This window comes from Balaenoptera acutorostrata, chromosome 2 (genome assembly GCF_949987535.1).
Source record: "Balaenoptera acutorostrata chromosome 2, mBalAcu1.1, whole genome shotgun sequence".
In the NCBI taxonomy this organism is placed as follows: Eukaryota; Metazoa; Chordata; class Mammalia; order Artiodactyla; family Balaenopteridae; genus Balaenoptera; species Balaenoptera acutorostrata.
Genome location: NC_080065.1, coordinates 178,705,185 through 178,732,210, shown reverse-complemented (window position 1 = coordinate 178,732,210; position 27,026 = coordinate 178,705,185). Strand labels below are relative to the sequence as shown.

The 27,026-nt window shown below is 51.4% G+C and overlaps 2 protein-coding genes across 13 annotated transcripts in view; both read left to right on the top strand.

Annotated features, from left to right (window-relative positions):
- Window positions 1–589: 589 nt before the first annotated feature.
- On the top strand, window positions 590–12,061 carry QTRT1 (queuine tRNA-ribosyltransferase catalytic subunit 1). Of its 2 annotated transcripts, XM_007168965.3 has the most exons (10): window positions 590–873; window positions 1,117–1,185; window positions 1,281–1,419; window positions 7,384–7,462; window positions 7,611–7,726; window positions 10,974–11,112; window positions 11,346–11,421; window positions 11,523–11,632; window positions 11,720–11,807; window positions 11,898–12,061. In XM_007168965.3, the coding sequence occupies exons 1-10, from the start codon at window positions 631–633 to the stop codon at window positions 12,048–12,050; spliced, it is 1,212 nt and encodes a 403-aa protein (XP_007169027.2). In that variant the 5' UTR covers window positions 590–630; the 3' UTR covers window positions 12,051–12,061. The 2 variants fall into 2 exon arrangements, 1 of the variants encoding a protein (XP_007169027.2); XR_009007318.1 differs by lacking the exons at window positions 11,523–11,632; window positions 11,720–11,807; window positions 11,898–12,061 and adding an exon at window positions 9,432–9,726.
- A 2,287-nt stretch (window positions 12,062–14,348) lies between these two features.
- The window catches only part of DNM2 (dynamin 2), a 91,609-nt gene continuing 78,931 nt past the window's right edge, over window positions 14,349–27,026 (top strand). For 8 of the 11 annotated variants that reach the window (XM_057539689.1, XM_057539683.1, XM_057539688.1 and 5 more), the window contains exon 1: window positions 14,349–14,664. In XM_057539689.1, the coding sequence (XP_057395672.1) occupies window positions 14,504–14,664 (161 nt within the window). In that variant the 5' untranslated portion in view covers window positions 14,349–14,503. The remainder of the gene's footprint in view (window positions 14,665–27,026) is intronic. The other 3 variants (XM_057539687.1, XM_057539686.1, XM_057539681.1) reach the window with 1 other exon arrangement.

The window sequence follows — 27,026 nt, the reverse complement described above, 5'->3', positions numbered from 1 at the left end:
TAAATGTAACCAGGTTCTGTACCTCAGTCTCTCCCTCTGTAAATCTGTGATTCCTTCTTCCACTGAATAAACTGATGTTTATTGAGTATGCACTATGTGCTAGGTCCTGTTCTAAGCCCTTGGAGCAAGGCAATGATCAAGACAGACAAAAGAGGGAATTCCCTGGTGGTCCACGGGTTAGGACCCAGGTTGTATCCCTGGTCGGGGAACTAGGATCCCGCAAGCTGAGAGAGGCGGCCAAAAAAAAAAAAAATTGACAAAAGATTACGTCAGGCACCGTTTAAAAATCTATATACATCCATCCTGTCATTCAATATTCGCAACGTCCCTATGTCTAGATACTATTATTCGGCCCATTTGATGGAAGATAAAATTATAGCTTAGAGAGGCTTTTACTTCGAGGAATTGGCAGGAATGGGCCTGCAAACCAAGACAATTTTAATACTTCGCAGCAGTGTGCTGCCTGTGGGAACTAACTGGGCGCAGCGCAGAGACAAGCGCGCAAACGTCTGTTTCCATGGTTCATCTGACGCTCTCCCCAAGCTTCGGCCCGCGTCACGCGCCACGTGACCTCAGCCAACATGGCGCCGCCCAGGGTGTTCCACGGCCCACGTGGTTCCGGCAGGCAAGATGGCGGCAGTCGCCAGCCCGACTTCCCTGGAGTCGGCTCCGCGCATCATGAGAGTGGTGGCCGAGTGTAGCCGCTCTAGGGCCCGGGCAGGGGAGCTGCGGCTGCCACATGGGCCGGTGGCTACTCCAGTGTTCATGCCAGTGGGCACGCAGGCCACCATGAAGGGCATCACGGCCGAGCAACTGGACGCGCTGGGCTGCCGCATCTGCCTGGGCAACACCTACCATTTGGGTCTGAGGCCGGTGGGTGGGCTGTGCCCCGGGCTGGGCGGCGGCGAAGCGTGGGGGAGCCCAGGAGAGTCCCTAGACCCGGGCACGCCTCCCAAACTCTACCGACAAAACGCATATGGAGAGTCCCGGGTGGCTCAGGCCTTGTGCTGGGCGTGAGGGACCAGCGAGGATGGAAGTTGGCCAACCCTGTCGCCCCCAATATGAGCCCCAAGGGTTGCTCTCACCCCTAGCCTGACCCTTCTTCCCCCAACCCAGGGCCCCGAGCTGATCCAGAAAGCCCGCGGTCTCCACGGCTTTATGAATTGGCCACACAATCTGCTGACGGTAAGGCGGGGTTAGCGCCGGGATCCGAGAGCCCTCCTTGGGCGTGGATATTCCCAGTCCCGTTCTTGACAGCCTTGCGGTGGGGTTTCCCTCAGGACAGCGGCGGCTTCCAGATGGTGTCCCTGGTGTCCCTGTCCGAAGTGACGGAGGAGGGCGTCCGCTTCCGCTCCCCTTACGACGGTGACGAGACCCTTCTGAGCCCCGAGAGATCCGTAGAGATCCAGAACGCGCTGGGTGAGTGGATACCGGGGAGCCGCCCCTTCCCCTGCCCTTCGGAGGTGGAGGTGAGGCGGGCCTGCTCCTTTCCTGCTGCTTGGCTTTGGGCAAGTCACTCCCCATCCCTGAGCCTCAGCTGAGGGGATAGTTCACGAAAATAATGATGTAATGTCAGTAAATCTCTTATCACAATGCCTGACGTGTAATAGTAGCTTTCAGTATTATCTTTCTTGCTACTGTTTCTCTTAGATAGTAAATTAGCTGGGCAAAGATATGTTGAAATAATGGGGGCAACAAGGGAGGTATCGGGGAGGCTTTGGACCCCTCCCATCTCCATCAATATCCCCTATTCCTTGATAAGGACAATTAACATTTCTCAATCTCATAAAGTGCTATGGAAACAGGTTCAAAACTTCCCATCTTCCAAACAGACTGGTGCTTTTAGACCCCTCTATATACAGATTCTGTGGCTTCTGCTTATAGCAATGGGCCTGGGTGCTGGTGCTATACCATCCGTGGAACTTACAGTCCAAAAGGGAGACAGGCATTGGTGAAAACATCTTAATTAGAAAGGCGGAAAAAAGAGAAAAAAAAAACCCCAAAAAACAGTGCGGGTAGAGTGCATGGTATGTTTCCATTTATATTGAAAAAACAAAAACAAAAACCCCAAACACATGATTTGCTTTTATTTGCATACGGTATCTCAGGAAAGAAAAATAAGAAACTGTAGTATAGGTTCTCTGAGGGAAGGGAACTGAAGAGCTGGTAGACAGGGAGCATTTAAATTCTTTTCCTTTTTTTAAAATTGGGATATAATTGACATGCAATAAACTGCACATATTTAAAGTGTACCCTCTGGTACGTTTTGACACATGTATACACCCATGAAACCTTCACCACAATCAAGTGAACATGTCCATCACCCCTAAAGGGTTACTTGTGCCCCTTTGTAATCCTTCCCTTGGTGGGCAAGAGACTTTTCACCAAATATCCTGTTGTATTTTTTAAAATTGGGGGTGCAGTTAACATTTTGAATAATTATATATTATTATTAAAATAAGTTATTAGGGAATTCCCTGGTAGTCCAGTGGTTAGGACACTGTGCTTCCACTGCAGGGGGCACGGGTTCGATCCCTGGTCAGGGAACTAAGATCCTGCAAGCCGCATGGTGCAGCCAAAAAAAAAAGAAAAATTGTTTTAAAGGCACAAATAGATAAAAGGTTGGGACCCTGACTGTGAAGGCCAAGTACATAGGACTTTTGGCATGATTCAGTCTGTAGGCTCAGGGAATGTTGCCCTGGGCCTAAAACCTATGGATGAGGAGGAATAAACTAGATGTCCAAAGGGGGGAGGTATGTTCTGGAAAGAGGAAGCAGCCAGTGCAAAGGACCTGAAGCAGGACCAAGACTGGCATGGCTGGAGCCGAGTGGGGGAGGGTGTGTGTGTGTGTGTGTGTGTGTGTGTGTGTGTGTGGTGTGTGTGTGTGTGTGTGTGTGTGTGTGTGTGTAGGGTGAGGACAGGGAGGTGTTGGGGACAGGTCCTACAGGACCTTGTGAGTTTTGGTTTGTCCTTTAAAGAAAAACATTGAACAAGAAAACATTTTGTATGTATTTCTATATAAAGATGTGTGCAGGAAACAGTGCTCTTCCCATGCCTATATTCTATCCATCTCTTTCACAAGTCACCACTGTTTCTAGTTTCTTATGTATTCTTCCTGAGTTTATGCAAATACAAGCAAGTTCAAATCTATTCTTATTTTTTCTGTGATGAGAGCATGCTATTTATCGCACATTCTTCTGCACCTTGCATTTTTATTAACTTTGGAAAATTTCAAGTATATACCAAAATAGACACAACCCCATTGACCTGCCACCCAGCTTCAACAATCACCAGGTCACAGCCCTTATGTTTCATTAGTATCCCAGCCCACTTTGCTTCTCCCATGTTATTTTCTGTTGGAATTTGCCTAAGATTGGTGTTATGTTTCATAGAATTGTCCAGTAAATCCCCCTGGGCCTGGAGTTTTGTTGTGGTGAGGTTTTTAATGATGAATTCGATTTATTTGACATTTTGATTTGGCTATTCAGATTTTGTGTTTCATTTCGGGTCAGATTTGATAAGTTGGATTTTTCAAGGAATTTGGCCATTCCTTGAACTTTATTTCAACTTTCTTGGTATGAAGTTGATCATAATATTCTCTTATTAACCTCTTAATGTTATAGTGTCTGTAGTGATGTCTCCTTTTTCATTCCTGATGTTAAAAACTTGTGATCTCTTCTTTCTTGATGTCTGTTAGGGGTTTATTGATTTTGAGTTTGTTGATCTTTTCCAAAAACCAACTTCTGGCTTATTCATTTTCTTCATTTGTTGGTTTTCTGTTTTGTTGACTTCTTTTTTTTTTTTTAATGGCTTTATTGAGATATGATATACAGACAATTCACCCATTTAAAATGTACAGGTTGGGACTTCCCTGGCAGTCCAGTGGTTAAGACTCCATGCTCCCAATGCAGCGGGCACAGGTTTGATCCCTAGTCGGGGAACTAAGATCCCACATGCTGCACAGTGTGGCCAAAGATAAAAAAAAATTTTTTTTTAAAAAGAAGATGAAAAATAAATAAATAAAAATAAAATGTACAGTTCAGTGGTTTTCAGTGTATTCACAGAGTTGTACAACCATCACCACAATCTAATTTCAGAACACTTTTATCACCCCCAAAAGAAATCTTGTACCCATTATCAATCACTCCCTATTCCTCCCTCCTCCAGCCCTATCTAATCTACTTTCTGTCTCTATAGATTTGTGTATTCTAGACATTTTATGTAAATGAAATCATACAATAGGTGGTCTTTGTGAATGGCTTCTTTTACTTAACATAATGTTTTTCAGGTTCACCTATGTTGTAGCATGCATCAGTACTTTATTCCTTTTTATAGCCAAATAACATACTAGTTAATAGATATGCTTCATTGATTTTATTTTATTTTTTGATAGTTGCAATCTTATGTATCTTGTTTATTTTTAAATTTTTAGCTGATTTTGCTTTGGTTTTCTTTTTCTAGCTTCTTAGTCTCCGTAGATCATCTGTATTATATCAAACCGAATCTCAGACGTCCTACCACTTCACCTATAAGTATTTTAATTTGTATCTCCAAAACATAGTTTTTTAAAAAAATTAATTTATTTTATTTATTTATTATTTTTGGCTGCATTGGGTCTTCGTTGCTGTGCACAGGCTTTCTCTAGTTGTGGCGAGCGTGGGCTACTCTTCATTGCAGTGTGCGGGCTTCTCATTGCAGTGGCTTCTCTTGTTGCAGAACACGGGCTCTAGGCACGCAGGCTTCAGTAGTTGTGGCACGCAGGCTTCAGTAGTTGTGGCTCACGGGTTTTAGTAGTCGTGGCTCGTGGGCTAGAGCGCAGGCTCAGTAGTTGTGGCGCACGGGCTTAGCTGCTCTGCGGCATGTGGGATCTTCCTGGACCAGGGCTCGGACCCGTGTCCCCTGCATTGGCAGGTGGATTCTTAACCACTGTGCCACGAGGGAAGACCCATAGTTTTTTTTTTTTTAAACATAATCACAATACTATCATCCCACCTAAAAACAATTAACAATAATTCATTAACATCATCAAATATCTGGCCAGTGTTCAAAGTTCCAGTCGTTTCATAAATGTCAGTTTTTCTTACAGTGTGTTTACTTCAGGATCCAAATAACGTGCAGATACTGCAGTTGTTTGAAAGATCTCTTAAGTCTCTTTTAATATATTATATATATTACATATCATATAGTTTCGCCTTCCAATTCCATTTTTTTTTTTTAGCAATTTGCTTCTTTTTCTTTTTTTCTTTGCTTTTTCTTTTTCATTAAAATTTTTTTTTTTTGGCCGAGCCACGTAGCTTGTGGGATCTTAGTTCCCCGACCAGGAATGGAACCCATGCACCCTGCAGTGGAAGCCCAGAGTCATAACGATTGGACTGCCAGGGGATGCCCCAGCAATTTGCTTCTTTTTTTAAACAATATTTATTTATTTATTTATTTATGGCTGTGTCGGGTCTTAGTTGTGGCACGCGGGATCTTTCATTGAGATGCATGGGCTTCTCTATAGTTGTGGTGCAAGGTTCCAGAGCGTGCGGGCTTAGTAGTTGCAGCACACAGGCTCTCTAGTTGTGGTGCGTGGGCTCAGTAGTTGTGGTGCATGGGCTTAGTTGCCCCGTGGCATGTGGGATCTTAGTTCCCTGACCAGGGATTGAACCCACGTCCCCTGAATTGGAAGGCAGATTCTTAACCACTGGACCACCAGGGAAGTCCCAGCAATTTGCTTCTTGAAGAAACTGGTTACTTTGCCCTATAGTGTTTCACTGGGTCTGAATTTTGCTGGTTGCATCCCCTGGGTGTCGTGTAATAGTTTTCCTCCACCCTCTAGATTTCCTGTAGGTTGGTACTTGGATCTAGAGGTTAGAGCCAGATTCAAGTCCTTCTTCCTTTTGGCAAGAAGTCTTCACAGTGTGTCTGTCCATCAGGGGGCATCTGATGTCTGCCTGTCTCTCCCAGTGAGCTGTCATGCTCCTCCCCTGGAACCATTATTAGGAATTGCAAACCGGTGATGTTCCAATTCTGTCATCCTTTCTTCATTTATTAGCCAGATTACTTCTGTAAAGAGAAACATCTCTCACCTACTCCTGGGAGACCAAGCAGTTTAGTTCACACAGGAAGAGTGGGATTCATTCTTTTCCCTCATTTACTAGTTTTCATGGGTTGATTACGTAGCATCTTCTAGCAATGACAAACTAATGTTTAGTTTTTTAGGATCACCATGAACTCATGGGTTTAAATGTATTCGATACGTTTCAATCCACTGCAGTTAAAATCCTTATTGCTTCTCAAATCGCCCCATCTTTGGCTAGTGTGGTACACTGTGCTTTTTTCCTATAATGATACATCTTGGCAATATTTCCTTGCGATTTCTAACCTATAAGTCCACAGTCTCTAATCTGAAATTCTTGGGGCCAGATAGGTGTCAGAATTCAGAATCCCCACATTTTAGAAAGATAGTAAAGGGTACATACCATTTATTATACAGTACCTCAATTGGGTCTGGGGCAGTACCCTGTCGTATTACACTTCACTTCTTTTTTTCAATAAAAAAAAAATTGTGTTAAAATACACATAACATAAAATTTACCATCTTAACCATTTGTTTTTTCTTTTTTTTGGCTGCACCGTGCGGCATGCCGGATCTTAGTTCCCTGACCAGGGATCAAACCCGTACCCCCTGCAGTGGAAGTGCAGAGTCTTAACCACTGGACTGCCAGGGAAGTCCCTACACTTCACTTTTATTGCATTAACACTTATGAACCTTCACAGTAAATGAGGTTTTTAAAAAGATGACAACTGTCTCAGGTTTTGCTGCCAAATGAGGATGCCATAAGCATAAGAAAAATCCTATGACTTTGAGAATTTTCTGGATTTTGGAATTGTGGGAAAGAACCTTCCATTAAGGCCTGGACCATGGTTTACTTAACTAGACCCCTGTGACACTTGGACTCCCATCTTGCTATTACCCAACACACTATGAAGAATCACTTGTTACACACATCATTTTGTTCTTGAAGGGTAAATTTGCAGAGGTGGGATTTTTTTTTTTTTTTTTTTTTTTTTTTTGGCTGCACCGCATAGGTTGTGAGGTTTCAGTTCTCCCACCAGGGATTGAACCTGGGCCCTCGGCAGTGAAAGCGCTGAGTCCTAACCACTGGACCACCAGGGAATCCCCGAGATGGGATTTTATTCTACATGCCAGGGCAGGGTTTTAGCTGGGGGTGGGGTGGCAAGATCAGATGTGCATTTTGAAAAGCTTCCTCTGGTTGCTGTATAAGCAGATTGGGGGTTAAATGGGAGTCAGCAAGACCTGGAGAGGGACTTCTGGGGTCCAGCTTGTCCTCAACGTGGGGGCTTTCCCAGTGACTGTGTTCCTGTCTCACTCTCCAGGCTCAGACATCATCATGCAGCTGGATGATGTGGTCAGCAGCACTATGACGGGGCCACGTGTGGAAGAGGCCATGTACAGGTATGTGTGTGTGTGCGTGCGTGCGTGCGTGCGTGCGTGCGTGTGTGTGTGTGTCGGGAGGGGGAGAGGGAGAGAATCCTGGTCCTGCAGCCTTGTCTCCCTACCCCTCACCAAGTCCCTATGGCTTACAACCAGGGTCCTCTTTCAGATCAATCCGCTGGCTGGACCGGTGCATTGCAGCCCATCAGCGGCCGGACAAACAGAACCTCTTCGCCATCATCCAGGGTGGGCTGGATGCGGATCTCCGGGCCACCTGCCTCAAAGGTAAAGCCATGTGCCAACAGGACCAGGGCTTTTCCATTGCAGAGAGCCCCACATGGGCCTGGCATGCGATGGTGCTGAGAGAGTTGGGGTTTTTTGTTTTTGTTTTTGTTTTTGGCTGCACTGTGGCTTGTAGGATCTTAGTTCCCCAACCAGGGACTGAACCCAGGCCCTCCGCAGTGAGTGTGGAGTCCTAACCACTGGACCGCCAGGGAGTTCCCAAGAGTGATTATTATGTGTTTTTGTTTTTTATTTTTAAAAATAGTTTCCTTGTTTTTTTTGATGTGGGTTGCTTTGAATTTTATTTTTTTTCTGATGTTAATATTGCAACTCCTACTTTTATTTATTATTTTTTCTCTCTTTTTAAAATTTTATTTATTTTTTTTTGGCTGCATTGGGTCTTCATTGCTGCGTGCAGGCTTTTCTCTAGTTGTGGCGTGCAGGGGCTACTTTTTGTTGCAGTGCATGGGCTTCTCATTGCGGTGGCTTCTCTTGTTTCAGAGCACAGGCTCTAGGCACATGGGCTTCAGTAGTTGCAGCATGTGCGCTCAGTAGTTGGGGCACGTGGGTTCAGTAGTTATGACTTGTGGGCTCTAGAGTGCAGGCTCAGTAGTTGTGCGGCACGGGCTTAGTTGCTACGCGGCATGTGGGATCTTCCTGGACCAGGGATCAAACCTGTGTCTCCTGCATTGGCAGACAGATTCTTAACCACTCCGCCACCAGGGAAGTCCAAGAGTGGCTATTAATGGACAAAAGAGCACTCTAGGTGGAAGGAACAGCTGAAGCAAAGCCCCTCAGGCAGCATGGAGCAGAGTGTATTTGGAGAATAAAAATTCCAATAGCTATCAATTTTCGGGTGTTCACCAGGCACTATGCCAAACGCTGGTCATGGACTGACCCACTGAGGTTTCATAAAGATCCTGTAAGGTGGGAACTACCAGGTTCCCAAGGTTACAGGAGGGGAAACTGAGGCACAGAGCTGTTAAGTTACTTACGCCCAGCCACACAGCGTGCATGTTGCAGAGCTGGGATTTGAACCCAGACCTTGGGCTCTGGAACCTACAGCATTAACAGATACATAGAGCTGCTCCATCCCTGGGGAGTGAGACATGCAGTCAGGAGCAAGGGGTTGGGCCCGAGGCATTGTGCTGATGGTGGAGGCCCTGGGACAGCACACCGAGGTGCTGGGGAGCCATGGAAGGCTGTTGAGTGGGAGAGTGGGAGAAAAATCCCAGTGAGATAGGAAGCATAAGGCCCATAGAGGAAGCTGGAGTAGTTGCCCAGGGGGAGGGTGACAGTGAGGCCTGAACCAAGACCATGGCCATGGAGACAAAGTGGAGGCAGAGGTGGGGGCTCAAAGGCAGTGAGGTGTCACGGGCAAGACTCTGGGTTCTGGAGTCCATGCAGCTGGATCCCACCCCCTGATCTGTTGCCTCACGGCTATGCATCCTTGGGCTAGTGGCTTGGCCTCTCTGAGCCTCACTTTCTTCCTCTGTAAAATGGGAACATACTCCCAATGTCATGGGATTGAAGTGAGGAATAAATGGGAAAATTTGTTCAAGGTGTCCCGCCTGCACCTGGCATCAGTGCATGCTGTTGTGAAGACTGTCCTGTTGTAATTCCTTTTGTCCTCAAACTGCCCACCACCCCCCAGTCCCCACCCCCACCCCTGGTCCAGTAAGTCTTTTTTTTTTTTTTTTTTTTTTAGAAATTCACGTTCTTTTTTATTTATTTATTTATGACTGTGTTGAGTCTTCGTTTCTGTGCGAGGGCTCTCTCCAGTTGCGGCAAGTGGGGACCACTCTTCATCGCGGTGCGCGGGTCTCTCACCATCGCGGCCTCTCCTGTTGCGGAGCACAGGCTCCAGACGCGCAGGCTCAGCAATTGTGGCTCACGGGCCCAGTTGCTCTGCGGCATGTGGGATCCTCCCAGACCAGGGCTCGAACCCGTGTCCCCTGCATTGGCAGGCAGACTCTCAACCACTGCACCACCAGGGAAGCCCAGTAAGTCTTTTTAATGGAGACCCACAGTCGGAAGTACATTTCATGTCATGGCTCCGGATGCGTGCACATATATGAGAGCGGAAACCAAGGCTTCCCGAAGCATTTACCATTGTACACGAGATACTCTTTGATACAATATTTTCTGTTCTCTCTCATTTAAAAAAAAAAACAACAGCAACAGCCCTGATCTCGTCCCATCAAATCAAATTCATTTCTCGGCCACCTGCAGTTTGACAAGCACTGTGCCGGTGGTGCTTCCCGGTGCTCTAAGGCTCGCCCGCACCAGAACCCCCCGGGCTCTCCCTGCGACTGGGTCGGAGTCTGGGGCCAGGGCGGACCTGGGAAGCTACTTTCGAACAACTCATCCCCAGGTGGTTCTGCTGCTCACTCCGGCTTCAAAACCCAGCCCCAGACCAGGCCTGCTTTGTCAGTGCTGTGGCCTCCCCCCTAGTTGAACTGGGCAGCTGGGGCCAGAGATAAGTCTTGGTTTTGAGGCTAGTCCCGGGTTCGAATCCAGCCTCTGGCATATGTGGCCTGGGGCCAGTGGTTTAAGCTCTCCATGCCTCAACCACAGTGCAGATCTGCAGCCCCTGCCCTGCAATTCTGGAGCCTAATTGCCCACTTCTTTTTCTTTTCTTTTTTTGGTCTTACTGCGAGGCATGTGGGATCTTAGCTCCCTGACCAGGAATCGAACCTGCACCCCCTGCAGTGGAAGTGCAGATCCCTAACCACTGGACCTCCAGGGAATTCCCCTGCCCACTTCTAATATCCAAAACACGCAAGAATTTGCAATTCATTTGGTGGCAAGACCAGACTTACTGACCCCAGTTTGTTAGGAGTCTTTACACATTTTGCTGTCAAAATGTTAACAGCGTTTGATGACAGGCTGTTGTTCTTCAGCATGTAGGATGTTCACTGTTCTAAAATCTGGAAAATTCTGAAACATATCTGGCTTCATCTTAGATTTCAGCTAAGGGAGTGTGGGCCCTGGGCCTCTCTCCTGAGGACTGAAGAAGAGGCCCTGACATGCAGCAGGCATTCTATAAACGGTAGCTGAGATCACCAGCAGCCCCCAGACACACACACACCGCACACGTACTCTCTCTCTCTCTGTCACATTCTCTTTTCCTGATGGCCTGTGGAGGTCTGGGCAGGGTCTGCCCTGAGGGTGAGGAGGAAGAAGAGGAGGAGACTGAGGCCTATTTCCTTTTTTCTGATCACCCCTGACCTTGCCCCTGCACCCCCAGAGATGACCAAGAGAGACGTGCCAGGCTTCGCCATCGGGGGCCTGAGCGGGGGTGAGAGCAAGGGCCAGTTCTGGAGGATGGTGGCGCTGAGCACCTCAAGGCTGCCTAAGGACAAGCCCCGATACCTGATGGGGGTCGGGTATGTGGAGGAGAGGGGAGACAGCCCCGCCTGCGGGGAGGGGATGCCTGGGAAACCCTGCCTCTGGGGGTCGGGGAGGGGGAAGGACACAGCCCTGCTTGGGAGGGAACTGAGGAGGACATGGCCCTCTGCTGGGGGTGGTTCTGAGGGTGCCAGTCTTGGGGAGGGGGGCCCTGGGTATGTGACCAGGGCTCGAGGTTCTCTGCTCCCCTCCCCCACGGCCCCACCCCCAGCTATGCCACTGATCTGGTGGTCTGCGTGGCTCTCGGATGCGACATGTTTGACTGCGTCTTCCCCACACGGACAGCGGTGAGGCCCTCGGCAGGGGAAAGACCGGAGGGGGATTGCGGGGGCCAAGGCGGGGGGAAGACCTGGTTGACCCACCTTCCCCTCCCCCTGTCCACCCCCAGCGCTTTGGCTCTGCCCTGGTGCCCACGGGGAACCTGCAGCTGAAGAAGAAACAATATGAGAAAGACTTCCGCCCCATAGACCCAGAGTGTGCCTGTCCCACCTGCCAGAAGTAGGGGAGGACGGAGCCTGGGGGCAGGGGGAGGGCAGGGAGGGGGGAAGGACCCGGCACTGCTAAGCCCCCTCCTTCCGTCCCCAGGCACAGCCGGGCCTTCCTGCACACACTGCTCCATAGCGACAACACCGCGGCCCTGCACCACCTCACTGTCCACAACATCGCCTATCAGGTGGGCCTGTAGCTGGGAGGGGTGAGGCAAGGGGGATGGGGGTCTCCCCCATGCTGGTGGCTGATTGCTGACCCCCCCTCCCCACTGCAGCTGCGGCTGATGAGCGCTGTGCGCGCCAGCATTGTGGAGAAGCGCTTCCCCGACTTCGTGAGGGACTTTATGGGCACCATGTATGGGGACCCCACCCTCTGTCCCTCCTGGGCCACTGAAGCCCTGGCCTCTGTGGGAATCACACTGGGTTGACCCCGCTTGGGGGAGGGAGGGAGGGAGGGGATGGGAGATATTGAAGGATTTTTTAATTTTATTTTTATTATAACATAGAGTGTGTCTGTGTCTTCTTGGGGAGGTGGCCTGTCTAGGTCCCCTTCCTGGTCTGAGTGTCACTGGGGCCCATGTCCCCACCACCCCCAATTGATAATAATAACAAGTAACCATAGCAGCAGTTGGTATCTGGAAACTGAGCATGTAGGAAGTGCCCAGAGTGGGAGCTGCATTCCTTTCCTGTGGCTCAGGCCCACCAGCCATCCTGGGGTTCTGGAAACAGGTCCAGAGAGGGGGAAGTCACTTGCCAAGGTCACCATCAAGGAAGAAGCAGCTGGGCTCCAAAGCTCTGGTTCTTGACCTTGACTCTTCAGACATGTGGCTTAATCTAGTTGTCAGTAAACACAGTGATGATAATATGTGTCATCTAGAAGGTGCTTGTACTGTGCCTGGCACTGTTCTAAATGGTCGTCAAGTGTATTTAATTCTTGCAACGTTATGGTTCCCCATTTTACAGATGAGGAAACTGAGAAATGAAGTCACTTGGTCATTATCACCCAGCAAATAAACAGGTCTAGGATCTAATCCAGATATGGCCAATTACAGAGCTGGTGGTGCTCTTAGAAGCTACAGTTTTTTAAACTGAAAAAGTAACACGTGTAGGATCTACAATTCAAATATCATAAAAATGCAGCTACTTTTATCAATTTGTGTATTCTTCCATAAATTTTCCATGTGTACATTTTTTCATGAATGTCAGCATCCTTTACATGCAGTTCTGTACCTTGCTTTTTTCCCTTCTCTTAATATATCTCAAATTGTTTACACGTCAGTACACGAAAACTTCCTCAATCTTGTTTACAGCTGCTGCATAGTATTTATTTAATGAGCTCCATGGATGAGCAGTTAGGGTGTTTCCAGGTTTCTGTGATCGTGGTCAAGGCTGCAGTGCCAAACATTGTCAGTCTTTTTTGCCTATCTCTGAGACTAGTAGTTTTGGGTCATGGAGCAAGCATATACCTTTGGCCACTCTGCCACCCTCCTACTCCTTCTTTCTCCATTCCCGTTACCGCCCCGCTCTGTCAGACTACTTCCCCACCTCCTTTGCTGCTAGCTCCTTACTGGGCTGTTTCTGGCCTATCTATGCCCAGCATAATCAAATCACTTGTCTTAAAATCGTTCCACCTATTCCCGGCCTCTTTTCCAAGTGGTCAAGAGTTCCCAGTTCCCAGAACCCCCAACGTTACCTGCAAAATAACTTGTCTTTTCCTGGGGAAAGGGTCCGTTGAGTTTCATTGCGTACTCAAAAAGATCCAAGATGCGCTGAAGTTCAAGAGGCAGGGGAACAACGTTGGAGCGTTAGCCGCATCAAGACAGGCGTGAGCGGAAGGTATTCCTAGCGGAGAGCACAGCGTTTGCAAAGGCTCGGAGACGACTTAATAGGAATGAAAGTGGGAGCCAGCGAGGCCGGGCTAGACTGCCTCTCCCTAGGAACCATTAACAGCCTGACTCTCATCTTCAAAGTGCATTGGCACCCCGCGCAGGGAGCTGATTTGCAAGACCGGGCCCGAGACGCATTCTGGGACTTATAGTTTTCTCTAGAGCCCAGAAACTCACAAGTGACGATCACCACTGCGTCCTACCAGGAGGTGGCGCGCGTTGGCGAGTACTGCGGGCCTACCCTCTGCTCCGGAAGACTCCAGTAGACACGACAATCACAAGTAAGAACGGGAGGAGGTTCTTTGATGGACAGGTATGGTTTTCAATCAGAGTCAAGATTCGGAGGTTAGGTCCCACTCTCTTGACTTGTTGGCTGATGGAACGGGGTGATATTTATATAAACCAATGGGAAATTTTTAGGGAACTAGGTAGCGTCAAGTGACAGACCGTGGTTAAGAGCCGATCCCTTGTATCATTGGCCAGCTTTGTTGACTGGCGGTCTCCCTGCCAATAAGATTGGCGGATGTTCCTGCTATCCTGGAACTGCCCCTAATAGGCGGGGCCAAAATGCCTTTTCCCGAAACACCGCCTCCGGGCCTGGATAACTCGCTTCCCGCCGCTATTGGCTCTAGCACAATAGCGACAGTTCTTTCGTCCAATGAGTCCGAGAGACGGTCCCCAGGGGGAAGACTCATTTGGCCTAGGCCCGTGCTTCGCTTTCATTGGCTTGTGTGCACGAGTGACAGCGCGGCCGACCAATCGGGAGTGGCGCGAAGGCTTTGGGCGCAGCCCCAGGGCCCGGGTGGGAGGTCGCTTGGGTCGGGTGTCGCCTGAGAACCGGATGAGGCGGCGACCGTGAGGCCGAGCCGGGAGCGGGCGTCGCGCCGAGGCCCGGGCGGGCGGGGAGCAACGGCCGCGGACGCCGCGGGGCCGCATCGTCGAGGGCCAGGGGCGGGGGGGGAGCGCTGGGCTCTCGGGCCGGGGCCGCCGGCGCCATGGGCAACCGCGGGATGGAAGAGCTGATCCCGCTGGTCAACAAGCTGCAGGATGCCTTCAGCTCCATCGGCCAGAGCTGCCACCTGGACCTGCCGCAGATCGCCGTGGTGGGCGGCCAGAGCGCCGGCAAGAGCTCGGTGCTCGAGAACTTCGTGGGCCGGTGAGCGAGCGGGGCGGCGACAGCGGGCAGGCGGCGGCCTAGGGCGCGGAGGGCGGACCGGGAATGGCGCGTCCTGCGCCGCCGGCGTAACTGCGGCGCTTGCGTGCCCGCGACGGGGACGGGGACAGGGAGGCGGGCCCTGTGGGACGCCCTGGGCGGAGGGCTCCCTGCAGGGGCTTGGGGGCGTGGGCCAGGAGGTGCGGTGAACCCCCGCCGACTCTCTGGCCCCCGGTTGTAGTGGGTGAATTATGCCATCTGGTTGTCTGTGGGTCAGGGATAGGTTCCCCTTCTCTGTCTGAAACCTGTCACCTAGATATCTATTGGGCCGATCCCTGCGGTCTGGCTGGCTGTTCATTTATCTGGAGCAGTTTCTGTCGTCTGGTTGGCTGTCTCTCTGTCCTGGATAGGCTTCCCCGCCACCACCATTTGGCTATCCATCTGTCCAGTACCGCAGGGCAGCCCTCTGCTGCCTGGCTAGCTATCCAGGATGACCTGTCCTGTCTGGTTGCCCATCCGTGCCCCTCCCAGACTTTAACACTTAGCTTTTCCTCTGTTGGGTTACCCAGCTGCCCTCTGCTGTCTCACTGGCTGGCTGGACCTAGGAGACCCTGTTGTCTGGTTCTCCTGGGCTGACACTTCAACTTGGTGCCTGGTGAACGCTGGCTCCTCTCTTACAAGTGGACCCTTTTGTCTGTCTGTCCTGGTGTCTGTCCTTCTCCTAATCTGTCTGTCAATGCCCTAGCCGTCACCTCTGTGGCAGGGGGTGGTGGAAGCATGCAGAGGAGAAGGGAGCTGAAGGATGAGACCTGAACTCCTTTCCATTGGAAGTAGGACACCAGGCAGAACTTTCTCCAGGAGTCTTTCCTGGCCCGTGTCAGGGTGCCTCCGAGGCCCTGGAACATAGGGTCCAAAGCCCAAGCTAAAACCTGAAAAGTGGGGGCCCTCCTTGGATCCTGGGAAGGAACTTCTTGCTTGATCAGGTTGTGGTGGCAAGAGCTGGTATACAGCCTTCCCTGGGCAGCCCTGAGAAGCCTCAGATTGCCCATCTGTCCAGTGGACAAATTCCACTCTCTGGGCTGTTTCCAGGATTCAGGAAGCTAATGGATGAGAATGGACCCTGTGGCCACTGAGGGCGGTTGATTCTCCCCTCTCCCTTCCCCCACCTCTTGTCCTTCTGCCTCCCAGATGGGTGGCCACTTCTGCATTCTGGGAAGGACTCCATTTGTGACTGTGGCTGCCAAATAATAATGTCATAGTCATCATTATTATTGTTGTTATCAGTGTTAAGAGGTAATGTTCATCCAGCAGGCCCCAAGCTGAGTTGTTTCTTGGTTCAGCTCAGAAAAGACTTGCTATTTGCCCAAGGCCACCAGGCTGGCACTCAGTGGAGCCCAGCTGGGCGCCCAGCCCCGCCCCTGCCTTCCCAGAGGCCTGGGGTTTTGCTCCCAGCAGCATGAATTTCCTCCTTTGCTGCTTTGTCTCTGGCGCAATGCCCTCTGTCTACTGTGGCGGAAAGGTGTGTACTTGGGATCAGCGCGGCCTGGGCTGAGCCTCGGGCTGGGCTGTGGGCCCCCTGCTTGGCCATCTTCCTGTCTGCCCAGGCTTCCAGTGAGCGTCTGCAAAGCTCTGTCCATTTCATCTGCCTTGTGACCTCGCACAGATTGTTTGACCTCTTTGAGCCTTAGTTTCCCCTCTGAAAAATGGAATGATGGACCCTCAACAGGACTGTTGCAAGGATGCAGTGACATGGTATGTTGAAAGTGCTTACTTAGCATAGTGCCTGGCACACGGTAGGTGTACTTGGATGGGGCTGTTACTCCCCAGGCTGGTTCCTTTCATATCGACAACAAAGGCTAGTCAGAATTAAAGTGCTCTGAAGTTACACACTGGACTTCATTTAAGCCTTATGAGGCCGGCACTGCTGTGATCCCATTTTCCAGAGCAGAAAACTGAGGCTCAGAGAGCCGAGCATTCTTGCTCGAGGTTGTTCAGTGAGGGATTGAGGGCTCTGGGTTGGAGACCCCGGGTCTCTCTCCCATCCCCACCTCTTCTCGGGCCCGCTGCCCTTCACCTTTCCCTCCCACCCACCCTGGCATCTGGCAACTGCCAACTGCTATTGAGCTGGCTCCTGTGGCGACCACCTCCTAGAGCCTGCAGCGTGACATCGGTCGTTAAGCGCATTAATTCAGGGCTCGAGAACCAAAGCTGTAAAAAGGTCTCTCTTTGGGTATGGGGTGCTCAAACAGGAGCCAACTTCTTTTTATTTCTGGAGTGTGGGTAAGGCTTCTCAGTTACAAAGCCCTGCCATAGGCGGATGGCAGGCAGGCCTCGCTTTGAGTCCCACTGCTTGCTTCTTTTTGTGACTTTGGCTAAACTGTGCTGCAGCTAAGGACCCTTTTCCTCCCTTGAGCCCTGGATCCACACAGAGGGTCTCCCGGCTGGTTTCAAGGAACAAACAAGCGAGCACGTCAAACTCTGTGCCTCGGGGGCAGCATGGGCTGCTCTGTTTCCCTGCCTCCTCCTTGTGGCTTTTCTAAGAACTTGATCCGAGAGTGAGAATAGCCCAATTAGCCCAGCCCTGTAGCAGGGGTTGCAGGTCCATGGCCACGGGGGCCGAAGCCTGCTTGCTCCGTCTTTTTTTTTCACCAGCATGGAGTTTAAAATGTTATGTTTTGGTTTGGTTTTTATAATTTATTTATTTAATTAATTTATTATTTTTGGCTGCGTTGGGTCTTTGTTGCTGTGCGTGGGCTTTCTCTAGTTGTGGCGAGCGGGGGCTATTCTTCATTGTGGTGCCCGGGCTTCTCACTGCAGTGGCTTCTCTTGTTGCAGAGCATGGGCTCTAGGCGTGCGGGCTTCAGTAGTTGTGGCTCATGGGCTCTAGAGTGCAGGTTCAGTAGTTGTGGCGCACGGGCTTAGTTGCTCCGCGGCATGGGGATCTTCCTGGACCAGGGCTCGAACCCGTGTCCCCTGAGTTGGCAGGCAGATTCTTAACCGCTGCGCCACCAGGGGAACCCTAAAATGTTTTGTTTTTAATTAGCTGTCAACATTTAAAAGTGAGATTTTGCATCAAAATCAGATTTTGGTCGTGCTAGCAAAAACCCCAGAGATCTTTAGGGTTTAGCGGTGTAGCGCACAGGCTCTGGGCCCTAGGCCTGGCTCTAGCATGTTTGGCTGTGTGACTGTGGCCCGGTTCCTTTTCCGTAAAATGGGGTGATTACTAGGCCCTCTCTGCAGGACAGGGTGAGTTAACATGTGTTGAGTGCATGGACCCTGTACCCGGGGCTGCTGCTGTTATAATCATCGTGTTCTGGCCTCCCTGGGCCTGTGCCTGGCACCAACTGCCTGGGTCTCAGAAGCAGCAGCCACTGGCTGCCCCATCAGACTAGGAGTGGCCCCTTGAGCTGCCACAGTCCCCACTACTCCCTAGTGCTTGCCCAGGCCCATTTCATATTTACCCAGAGCCTCCTGGCCCCGGAAACCTTTGAGTTTAAGGCCCAGGGCTTGTCCTGCCCTGTACCAGCAGATAGACCTGTGGCCCTAAAGAGAGCAGAGGATATGGCTCCATGGTGACCCTTGTCATTTAGCCTCAGGGGCTGGCAAGAGGGAAGGGCTTTAGAAATTTTCCCTTGGGAGAAGAGCAGGAAGGGGAGGCACAGGTTGAGGCCTCCAGCTTGGAGTCTCCCAGTCTTGGACTTGATCCTGTCAGTCTTTGTCCTCCGAGCCTCAGTTTCCCCAGTTTCCCCAGCTCTTAACATTACCTACTCATGGGCCCCATTCAGGCCACCAGGTTAGGTGTGTTTCACCTCTTAGGGCATTGAGGGTGGAGTGAGGATTAAATGAGTCTCGGAAGAGTGTCTAGTGCGAAAAAGCACTTAAAAAGTCATGCATTTTTCATTCGTTCAATGAAAAGTGTTTTCTGAACATGTTCACTCTGTGCCCGGTTCTGTTCTAGGGCTGCAGACACAGCCCTGAGCAAGATACCAAAGCCCCTGCCCTGGGGGAGCTGACCTTCCAGCAGGACGCAGATAAAGAAGAAACAAGGTAGAAGATAACCGTTTTACGGAAAAAAAAGAGGAGATTATGGAGAGGGCAGGGGGAGGTTATAGGTTTAAATGGAGGGTCAGGGAAGGCCTCCATGGGCAGGTGACATTTGAACAGAGACTTAAGGAGGTGAGGGAGGACCCACCAGTGGAGATCTGTGGGAAGAGCGTCCCAGGCTGTGGGAACAGCCAGGGCAAAGGCCCTGAGGTGGGAGTGTGCCTGGAACACGGTATAGTGAGCGAGTGGGGGGGAGATGAGGTGAGGGAGGTACTGGGGTGGGGCGGGGTGCAAGCCACGTGGAGACTTGGGGGCCAGGGAGGGCCCTGGGTAGAGGGAGAGCTGCTGGTGGCACTGTTGTGATCCTTCTGGATCTGGTCCTGGGCAAGCTGAGGGCTCTCGCCTTTGATGTGCAGCTCTGCCTCGATGCTCTCAGTGAGTAGTGCCTGTGAGCACATGTAGGGCCCGGTACCATTTTTCTTTTGACAAGAAGCAGCTGCCCATGGACTCTACCGTCTCCAGCTGCGTTTCCATTTGGTCTCGGGTGATGGATCCCTGCAGGGAGATGTAGCTGTATCGTGGGGCTGCTGCGGGGCACACAGTGGGTGCTGGATGAATGCGTGTCAGATGACCATTGGCTCACGTCCCTGCCAGACTGAGGGGTGGGCACATGGCTTGCTCTTTGGGCTGGTTTGTCCCTTAACAGCTCTTCGGTGTTCAAAGACACTTGGAAATGACAGCTGCTATTTCCATGGTCCTTCCTTTCAGGCAAAGCCGAAGGGCCTTTGCCTGTGTGATCTGTAGTACCCAGGCCAGCCGGAGCAGGCAGAGTCCAGAGGCACCTGTGGGAAGGTGGCATCCATCAGCTGAATGACCTCACTTCTTGGGCCTCAGTTTCTTTGTCTGGAAAGTGGGGATCATGATGGTTCCTCTCTCCTGGGAGCGGGCTGTGCATTCAAATGAGCTAATCCTTGTGAAATATTAGACCTGTGCATTTTGTATAGCCCTGGGTCAGGACTCTGAAGATCAGTTGTTAATTTCTCTTTCCTTAAAGAAAAGGAATTCATGATTACCTTGTTAATATAAGTAACGCCTCATTTTAGCACAGGTGCTCATTGAGCACCTGTCAGTGTACTTTGAGCTCTGGGGATGCAGCTGGAACCAGCTGGCGAACCAGGTTCTGAAATGCTAGTGGGAGCCCGTTCCTGCCGTTTCTAAGTGGGAATAGTGACTGTGAACAAACATTTGGCCATGAGAGTTTTTTTATGCTCATTCAGCATATGATGGTGGGAAATTGGGAGCAAAAAAGGCCCAACAGTATCGAATTGACTAGACAGTGTGTCCAGACAACCAACTACGAAATAACTACTCAGAGTGATCTAGAAGAGGATTGAATGACCCAGAAAACCTATGCAAGACCTGTTAGGGCCCAGACCAAGTGGACGTGTGAGCCCATCTTATTCCAAACAGTTGTATTTTCGTAGTAAAAAGCCTGGAAAAATGTACAGCTTCGAACCCTACATGTGGGTTGTCTCCCCACATAATTCTTTGTTCGTTTTGGCTCGTTTGGGGATTATGTTTATAACCAGGAAGACAGATTTCTCCAGAGCTCAGCTCTGGGCTGCCCAAATGCTTTTCAGAGTTATTTGTCTGGGGATAATGGCCCTCGCTAGGTACACGGATTGAAATCCTCTGGTAAAAAGTCCGGTTCATTGTGGGTGAGGGCAGAGGATGGCCTCGTGGACAGTTCCAGATTTGGAGTTTTCAAAGGTAGTGCGGGCAGAAAGCGCTGGGCATGGCATGGAACCCTGTGTCTCTCTGGTGTTTGCATTTGGTTCAGAGCCGCATCTGCCAAGCTTTTGCCCGATTTGAATGAAAATGCCGAAATTACAGGCCCCTCAGCTGCAGAAAGAAATGGGGACATCGGCTAACCCTTAATTTACTGGGGTTGCCAACCGCATGCTGTAATTAAGCCCTTATTGTTAGAACTTCGGAAAAATGCAAGCCAATAATGAGATATTTATAGGCCATTAGCCACAATCCGAATAAAGAAAAAAATTACCCTGCCTCCGAGGCAAAATGGCACTAGAGAGAAAAGACTCCTGCTTCCAGGTACATTGGGGTTCCTGTTAGTATTGGCAATGAGGTCCCTGCTAGATGCTGGGGATTTTCTCCTTTGGAGTCACCCTCACCTTGAACAGGGTGCTGGGTGGCCCTTTCGGTTTCACCTGCTGCTCGATGTTTATAACACAGTAAGAGCTGATGTTTGTGTGGAGAGTCACTGTGTGCCGTGCCCCAGGGACTTATGTCTAAAATCGGACCACGTGGTCCCAGCAATCCTTGGGGGCAGATACTGCTCTTAGCATCCCTGCTTCACAGGTAGGGAAACTGAGGCCTCAGAGGTGGACTGGCTTGAAGTCACATAGGGAGGAGGGCAGGAGCGGGCCCTGAGCCGGGCCTGTCTCCTCCAGAGCCCACTGCCCGGGGATAGTGGGGTTGGGAAGGTGTGGCCATGGCTTTTGGCTATCAGGTCAGTCGTGGACACTACGGTGCTTGTATCTGGGGCTGGAGCCGAGGCGACGGATGGAGCGATTTCTGGCTTTCCGGATCCTTGAGGTTGTTAACTCTGTGTCCGACAGCATGCCGGGTGCTGGGGACCCAGCGGGGACCGAGATGGGCAGAGGTGAGCAGAACGGTTAAATGAGCAGTGACATTCTGAAGGTGGAGAAGTGCAGTGAAAATGGTGGGGAGAGTGAGAGAGTGGCTGGGCAGGGGCTGCCTCCGACGGGGTGGTCAGGGTGGGCCTGCAGTGGGGCCAGCCCCTTGAAGACCCCAGAGAAGGGTGTCCCAGGCAGAGGGCTCCACAGGGGCCCCCTTAAGATACGGAAAGGGGCCTGAGTCGAAGGCAAGACCACTGGGCCCATGAGGGTCAGGAAACTGCCTGTCAGATGCCTGTCTTTCCTAAGTTTTAATTATATAAGGAGAACACTGAAGACTGAGTTCTCGGAAAAAGGGAAACCGTGACAGATGAGGAAGGATACGTTGCCCGCCCTGTCCCTTCCTTCCAGCTCCACGTGGAAGCACCATTGTCAGTTTGGCATATATCCTGTCAGAGCCCTCTCGTGTTTACGTACATGTGGACACGCTGGTATCTGTAGAAAATACACAGCACTATTTGGGGTTGCTTCTTTTGGGGGTACATTTTCTTTCCAGAACTGGGACTACCCTGTTTATATCGTTCAGAAACTTGTTTTCCAACCACGCAACACATCCTAGGGGTCCTGCTTCGTCGAAATGTTTGTAACTGCTGCTTGGAGCTTCCTGACCCTCCCAGAGGGGTAAGAATGGAGGTGGGGGGCCAGCAGGAGTCACTGTGGCTGTCCCAATGAGAGAGGACAGTGCTGTCTCACGTGCTGTTTGCCAGGATCCGTGCGGGGACCTGGGTACAAGGTGCCTCACCTCCTTCGAGGCCAGTGCTTGATCTCCGTCTACTGACGAGGAAACTGAGTCACAGAGGTTTGCCCAAGTGGCCAGACTTGAACCCAGAGCCTCGGCCTTCATGGGTGGCCCCCTTCCCCCAGGCCTGCTGGCCTGTACCTGAAGTAGCATCCTCACCCCTGGCTCCGTTGGATTTTCCAGCCTCCCTTTTCCCCTTGGCTCCAGCTTCACAGGGTCCAGTTTTCCCTCCCTTTGCACTGCATTTGTACCTCAGAGTGGCCGCAGAAGTTTCTGGAACAAAGCCGGGTGTTGAGGAGTAATTGAAGCCCTTGTGGGGCTTCTTGCAGTGCCCATTGGGGTGCCCGGTGCCACAGCTCAGCTGCTCGAGTTGCCGCCTCTGTTGGCGATTGGGGGGCGGCTCTGGTCTTCTGTAACACTGAATGGACTTCCCATGCCCTTGACACACTCACCATGTGCTAGGCACTGAGTGCCGTCTGTACGTCCCCTCAGCTTGGCCCCATTTTACAGATGAGGCCGTTGAGGGGCAGAGATGGCGCAGGCGGTGGGGGTGAGGCTCTGAGCCCCATCCTTACCCACTTGTTCACTCTACCCGAGAGGCCCTAGAGGTCCTTCTCTGAGGAGGCACTTTCCAGTGAGAAGGGAGTGGAGGCATGTGGGAGACGGAGGCCCCATAGGGAGCCTTGGGGTGGGAATGGTGGTCAGGGAATGCTTCTTGGAGGAGGCAGTAGGTCTTTCTGTCTAGACGAGGACAGGCGGCAGCTGCCTGGAAGCAGGTAGGTGACTGCTGCACGAGGACCTTTGTGCCCATCCTGCCTGGCTGTGGGCCCCGGCTCGAGGCTCATGGCCTGTTACACAGGGTGCTTTCTTGTCGTTGTCTCGGCTGCATAGTACTCCATGGTACAAAGGCACCTTTGTTTGTTCACCAGCCTCTCGGTGCTGATGGATGCTCAGGCTGTTTCTAGTCACCCACTCCCAGGATTTGCACGTGGACATGGGACACCTGTGTAGAACACGTGTCTACACAGAGGAGGACGTGGGGAGATTGATGGCCAGCACTGGGTGTGTGGCCTTCCCCTCCCTGGGTGTGGAGGCCAGGATGCTGGCCGGCAGCTGTTCACCTGGGTTGAATGAGTGGACTTGGGACTGGCCAGAGAGCCCATCCCAGTGCTCCCACATCAGCGTGTCCTCGCCGCGCTTCACCCGTCCCGACCCCTTCCACGGCCTGGACCAGTGCAGTCGCCTCTGCCCTGGTCCCCTGGCACCCGCCCTGCCTCCCCCACCGCCCACAGTGTCCACAGGGTACCTGTGAACGCCTGAGTCTGGGCATGTCCCTCTTCTGCCCACCACGCTCTGTGGCCCCCACCTCACTTGGGCTCAAAGTCCAAGTCCTCCACTGGCCCCCCCAACACCCCCGCCCTCGCCTGCTCCCACTGTCCCCCAAACTCATCCCGCTGGCCACACGGCCTCCTGGCCTCCCCTGAACCCCCGAGGCTCACGCCTGCTCGGGGCCTTTCTCTTCCTTCCTCCACATCTCCTCTTTGTCCAGAGTTCTCCACACCCTGCCCCTCTCTCCTTGGGTCCCTGCTCAAACCTCACCCCCCTGAGAGGCCGGCCCTGACCTACCCTGGTTCACACAGGGCCCTGGCACTCAGACCGCGTGCCTAGATGTGTTTTCTTCAGAGCTCATCTTAGGGCCTGAAACTGTTTTGTGTTGTTTCCTCCCCACCCCCCAGACGGCAGGTCCACAAGGGCAGGGATCTTCGAGCGTTCCTCGCCACCCTGGCACAAAGTAGGAGCACGCATATTTGTTCCATGAAGGTACCTTAAGACCAAACTTGGATTAATTTCACTGCACAGATGTCCATTGAGAAGGGGACCAGCGGACAGCCCTGCAACTTGCCTTTGGGGGCTCGCAGCCCACCTGGGATGTGTGGGACTGAGAATAGAAGAGGGGTTTGGGGTGCTCCAGGGGGGACAGAAGCAAGTGTATCCTTTTTACGGGGAGGGCTGTGATTTGCCCTTTGGGCACACAGTAATAACAGTAACAGGCTAAGACCTTGGGGCCGGCCAGGCATGGCTGTCTTTCTGGACTGGCTTCCTGGCTACGAGATGGGGCCGAGCAGGGCCCCCTCCCTGGGCTGAGGTGACTGAGGCCCTGCACAGCTTCCAGTGAGCCATCCCTTCCGACTCTTGCTTCTTGCCTGGGTGCCAGGCAGCCCTGGCAGGAATGGGCCCCACTCTGTCCGGGCGCTGGCACACTCTCACAACGGGGAGAAGGCAGCTTCCCTCCCACCCCCACCCCGCTGCCCGTGGATACCCAAGTGCCTGCTTAGACCAAGAACCAAGGAAAGGAAGCTGCTGGGGTCATCGCTTCTCAGTCCTGGCAGCCCATTAGTATCCGTCACGTGGAGATGCCCAGTGCCAGACCCCTCCCCAGACCAACTTAAAACTCCCGGGGGATTCCAGTCAAATGCCACCGCATGGAGAACCATGCTCTGTTTGTCCTGGGAGACCTCCTTTGCCTAAACTTGAACCCGCTTGGACCACAGACCCATAGCGTGTGGACAGGTGGCCAGCCGAGCTGTCCAGGGCCCCGATGACACCCTCACGCGCAGACGGAGGAGGAGGAGGAGGCGCCCTGGAGACTCTGCCCCATGACACATTTTCCCAGCGATAAGAGTCTCTAGGGACTGGCAGGCCGGCAAGCGAGCACAGCAGGCAGGAACAGTCCCAGCTGGCGTTACGTCTGCTTGCCGGGTGATACGCCCTGGCACAGCCAGGCCAGCCCTGGAGGAAGCCCCGGGGTGGGTTGGGGACACAGCCCCTACCGTCCCAGCCACGGGACCTCTGTCTTCTGTGCTCATGGCCAGGATCCTTCTGGAGGGTCACAGCCTGCTTGCCTACAAGGCCCTCAGCAGGCCCTGCAGCCAGGGAGCCAGTGGCTTTGAGGATGATGCCCTCAGAGTTGTTCTTTTCTGGCTGGTGGGGTGATGGAGTCCCAGGGATCTATAAATCAAGATCAGGGGCCTGTGACCGGAGGCCGTGAGCCACCCACTCAGCTTGAGAGAGGCTGCCTGTGGTTTGGGCTGACACGTCTCCTCATCTTGCAACACTTCCCCTCGTCTAGGCGGAAGCCGTTCAGACGGAAGCCTGGCTCCAGCGGCCTCTGCCCTGGTGGCATCTCCCGGTGGCACCGCCTGGCACAGGTTGCCAGCAAGCTCAGAGCAGGCCACTTTCTGAGGTGGGGAGGCCCCCACCTGGAATACGCTCCTGGCAAAAGGATGTCCTAGCTTGATTTTTTTTTTTTAATTTATTTTTATTGGCGTGTAGCTGCTTTACAATGTTGTGTTAGTTTCTGCTGTACAGCAAAATGAATCAGCTATACATATACATATATCCCCTCTTTGTGGATTTCCTTCCCATTTAGGTCACCACGGTGCATTAAGTAGAGTTCCCTGTGCTATGCAGTATGTTCTCATTAGTTGTCTATTTTATACATAGTATCAGTAGTGTATATGTGTCAATCCCAATCTCCCAATTCCTCCCACCCTCCCCTTCCCCCTTGGTATCCATACATTTGTTCTCTACATCTCTGTCTCTATTTCTGCTTTGCATATATCTGTGCCATTATTTCTAGATTCCACATATATGCGTTAATATACGATATTTGTTTTTCTCTTTCTGACTTACTCTGTGTGACAGTCTCTAGGTCCATCTAGCTTGGTTTTTAATTACAAGAGTTCTTGGACTGTTCACTCACTGTAAAATACAGTTCTCTCCTATAGGAAGAGTAAGGTGGAGGTTCCTCTTGCCCTTTGCTCGGGACCACCTTCATCAGCTTGTGGCTCTTCTCAGATCCTTTTTCTTTATTTTTGTGTGTGAATGTCCCCCCCTCCCCCCACGTTAAATGCCATGATTAAGTCTATCTTTTTGTTTTGTTTTGTGTTTGGTTTTTGTTTTGTGTTCTTTTTTTTTTGGCCGTGCCGTGCAGCTTGCCAGCTTGCGGGATCTTAGTTCCTGACCAGGGATTGAACCCCGGCCCTGGTAGTGAGAGCTCTGAGTCCTAACCACTGGACCGCCAGGGATTTCCCAGGTCTTATCTTTGATAGTCCAAAATCTCGCTGGAATGTATCATGCCTCATGCCAAGTTCTTTGCTGTTTAGTGTCTCCAGGGGTTTTTGCCTTTGTTTTGTTTCTTTAAGAAACTTTTTATTTTGGCATAATTTTAGATTTACAGAAAATAAGTAAGCTGTAAACATACAGAAGAGTTATGAGGATAGTACAGAGAGCTCGCATATACTCTTCACCCGTCTTTCCCTAAGGTTAACCTCTTACCTTGCCGTGGTATATTTCTCACAGCTAAGAAATTGACCTCGGCACATTATTATTATTAACGAAAGCCAGACTTGGTTCACGTTTCCGCAGCTGTCCCCAATACGTCCTTTTTCTGTCCCAGGACCCCATCCAGGATCCCACATGGCATTGGGTCATCCCGTCTCCTTAGCTTCCGCCCAGCTATGACAGCACCACAGCCTTTGCTTTTCATGACCTTGGTATTTTATAGACTGTCCGGCAATTTGGGTTTATCTGGTATTTTCTCATGGTTCGACTGGGGCTATGGGTTGTGGGGAAGAGGACCACAAAGATGAGGTACTCTTCTCTTCACATCCTATCAGTGGTCCATGATATCGATAAAGCTTACCGTGGATGATGTTGACCTTGATCTTCTGGGTGAGATGACATGGCTGTCAGCTTTCCTTGCCACAAAGTTACTTTTTTTTCTCCTTTTTGTACACTATCCTTTGGAAGCATTGAAGATTCTTTTTTTTTTTTTTGGCTGTGTTGGGTCTTCGTTGCTGCGC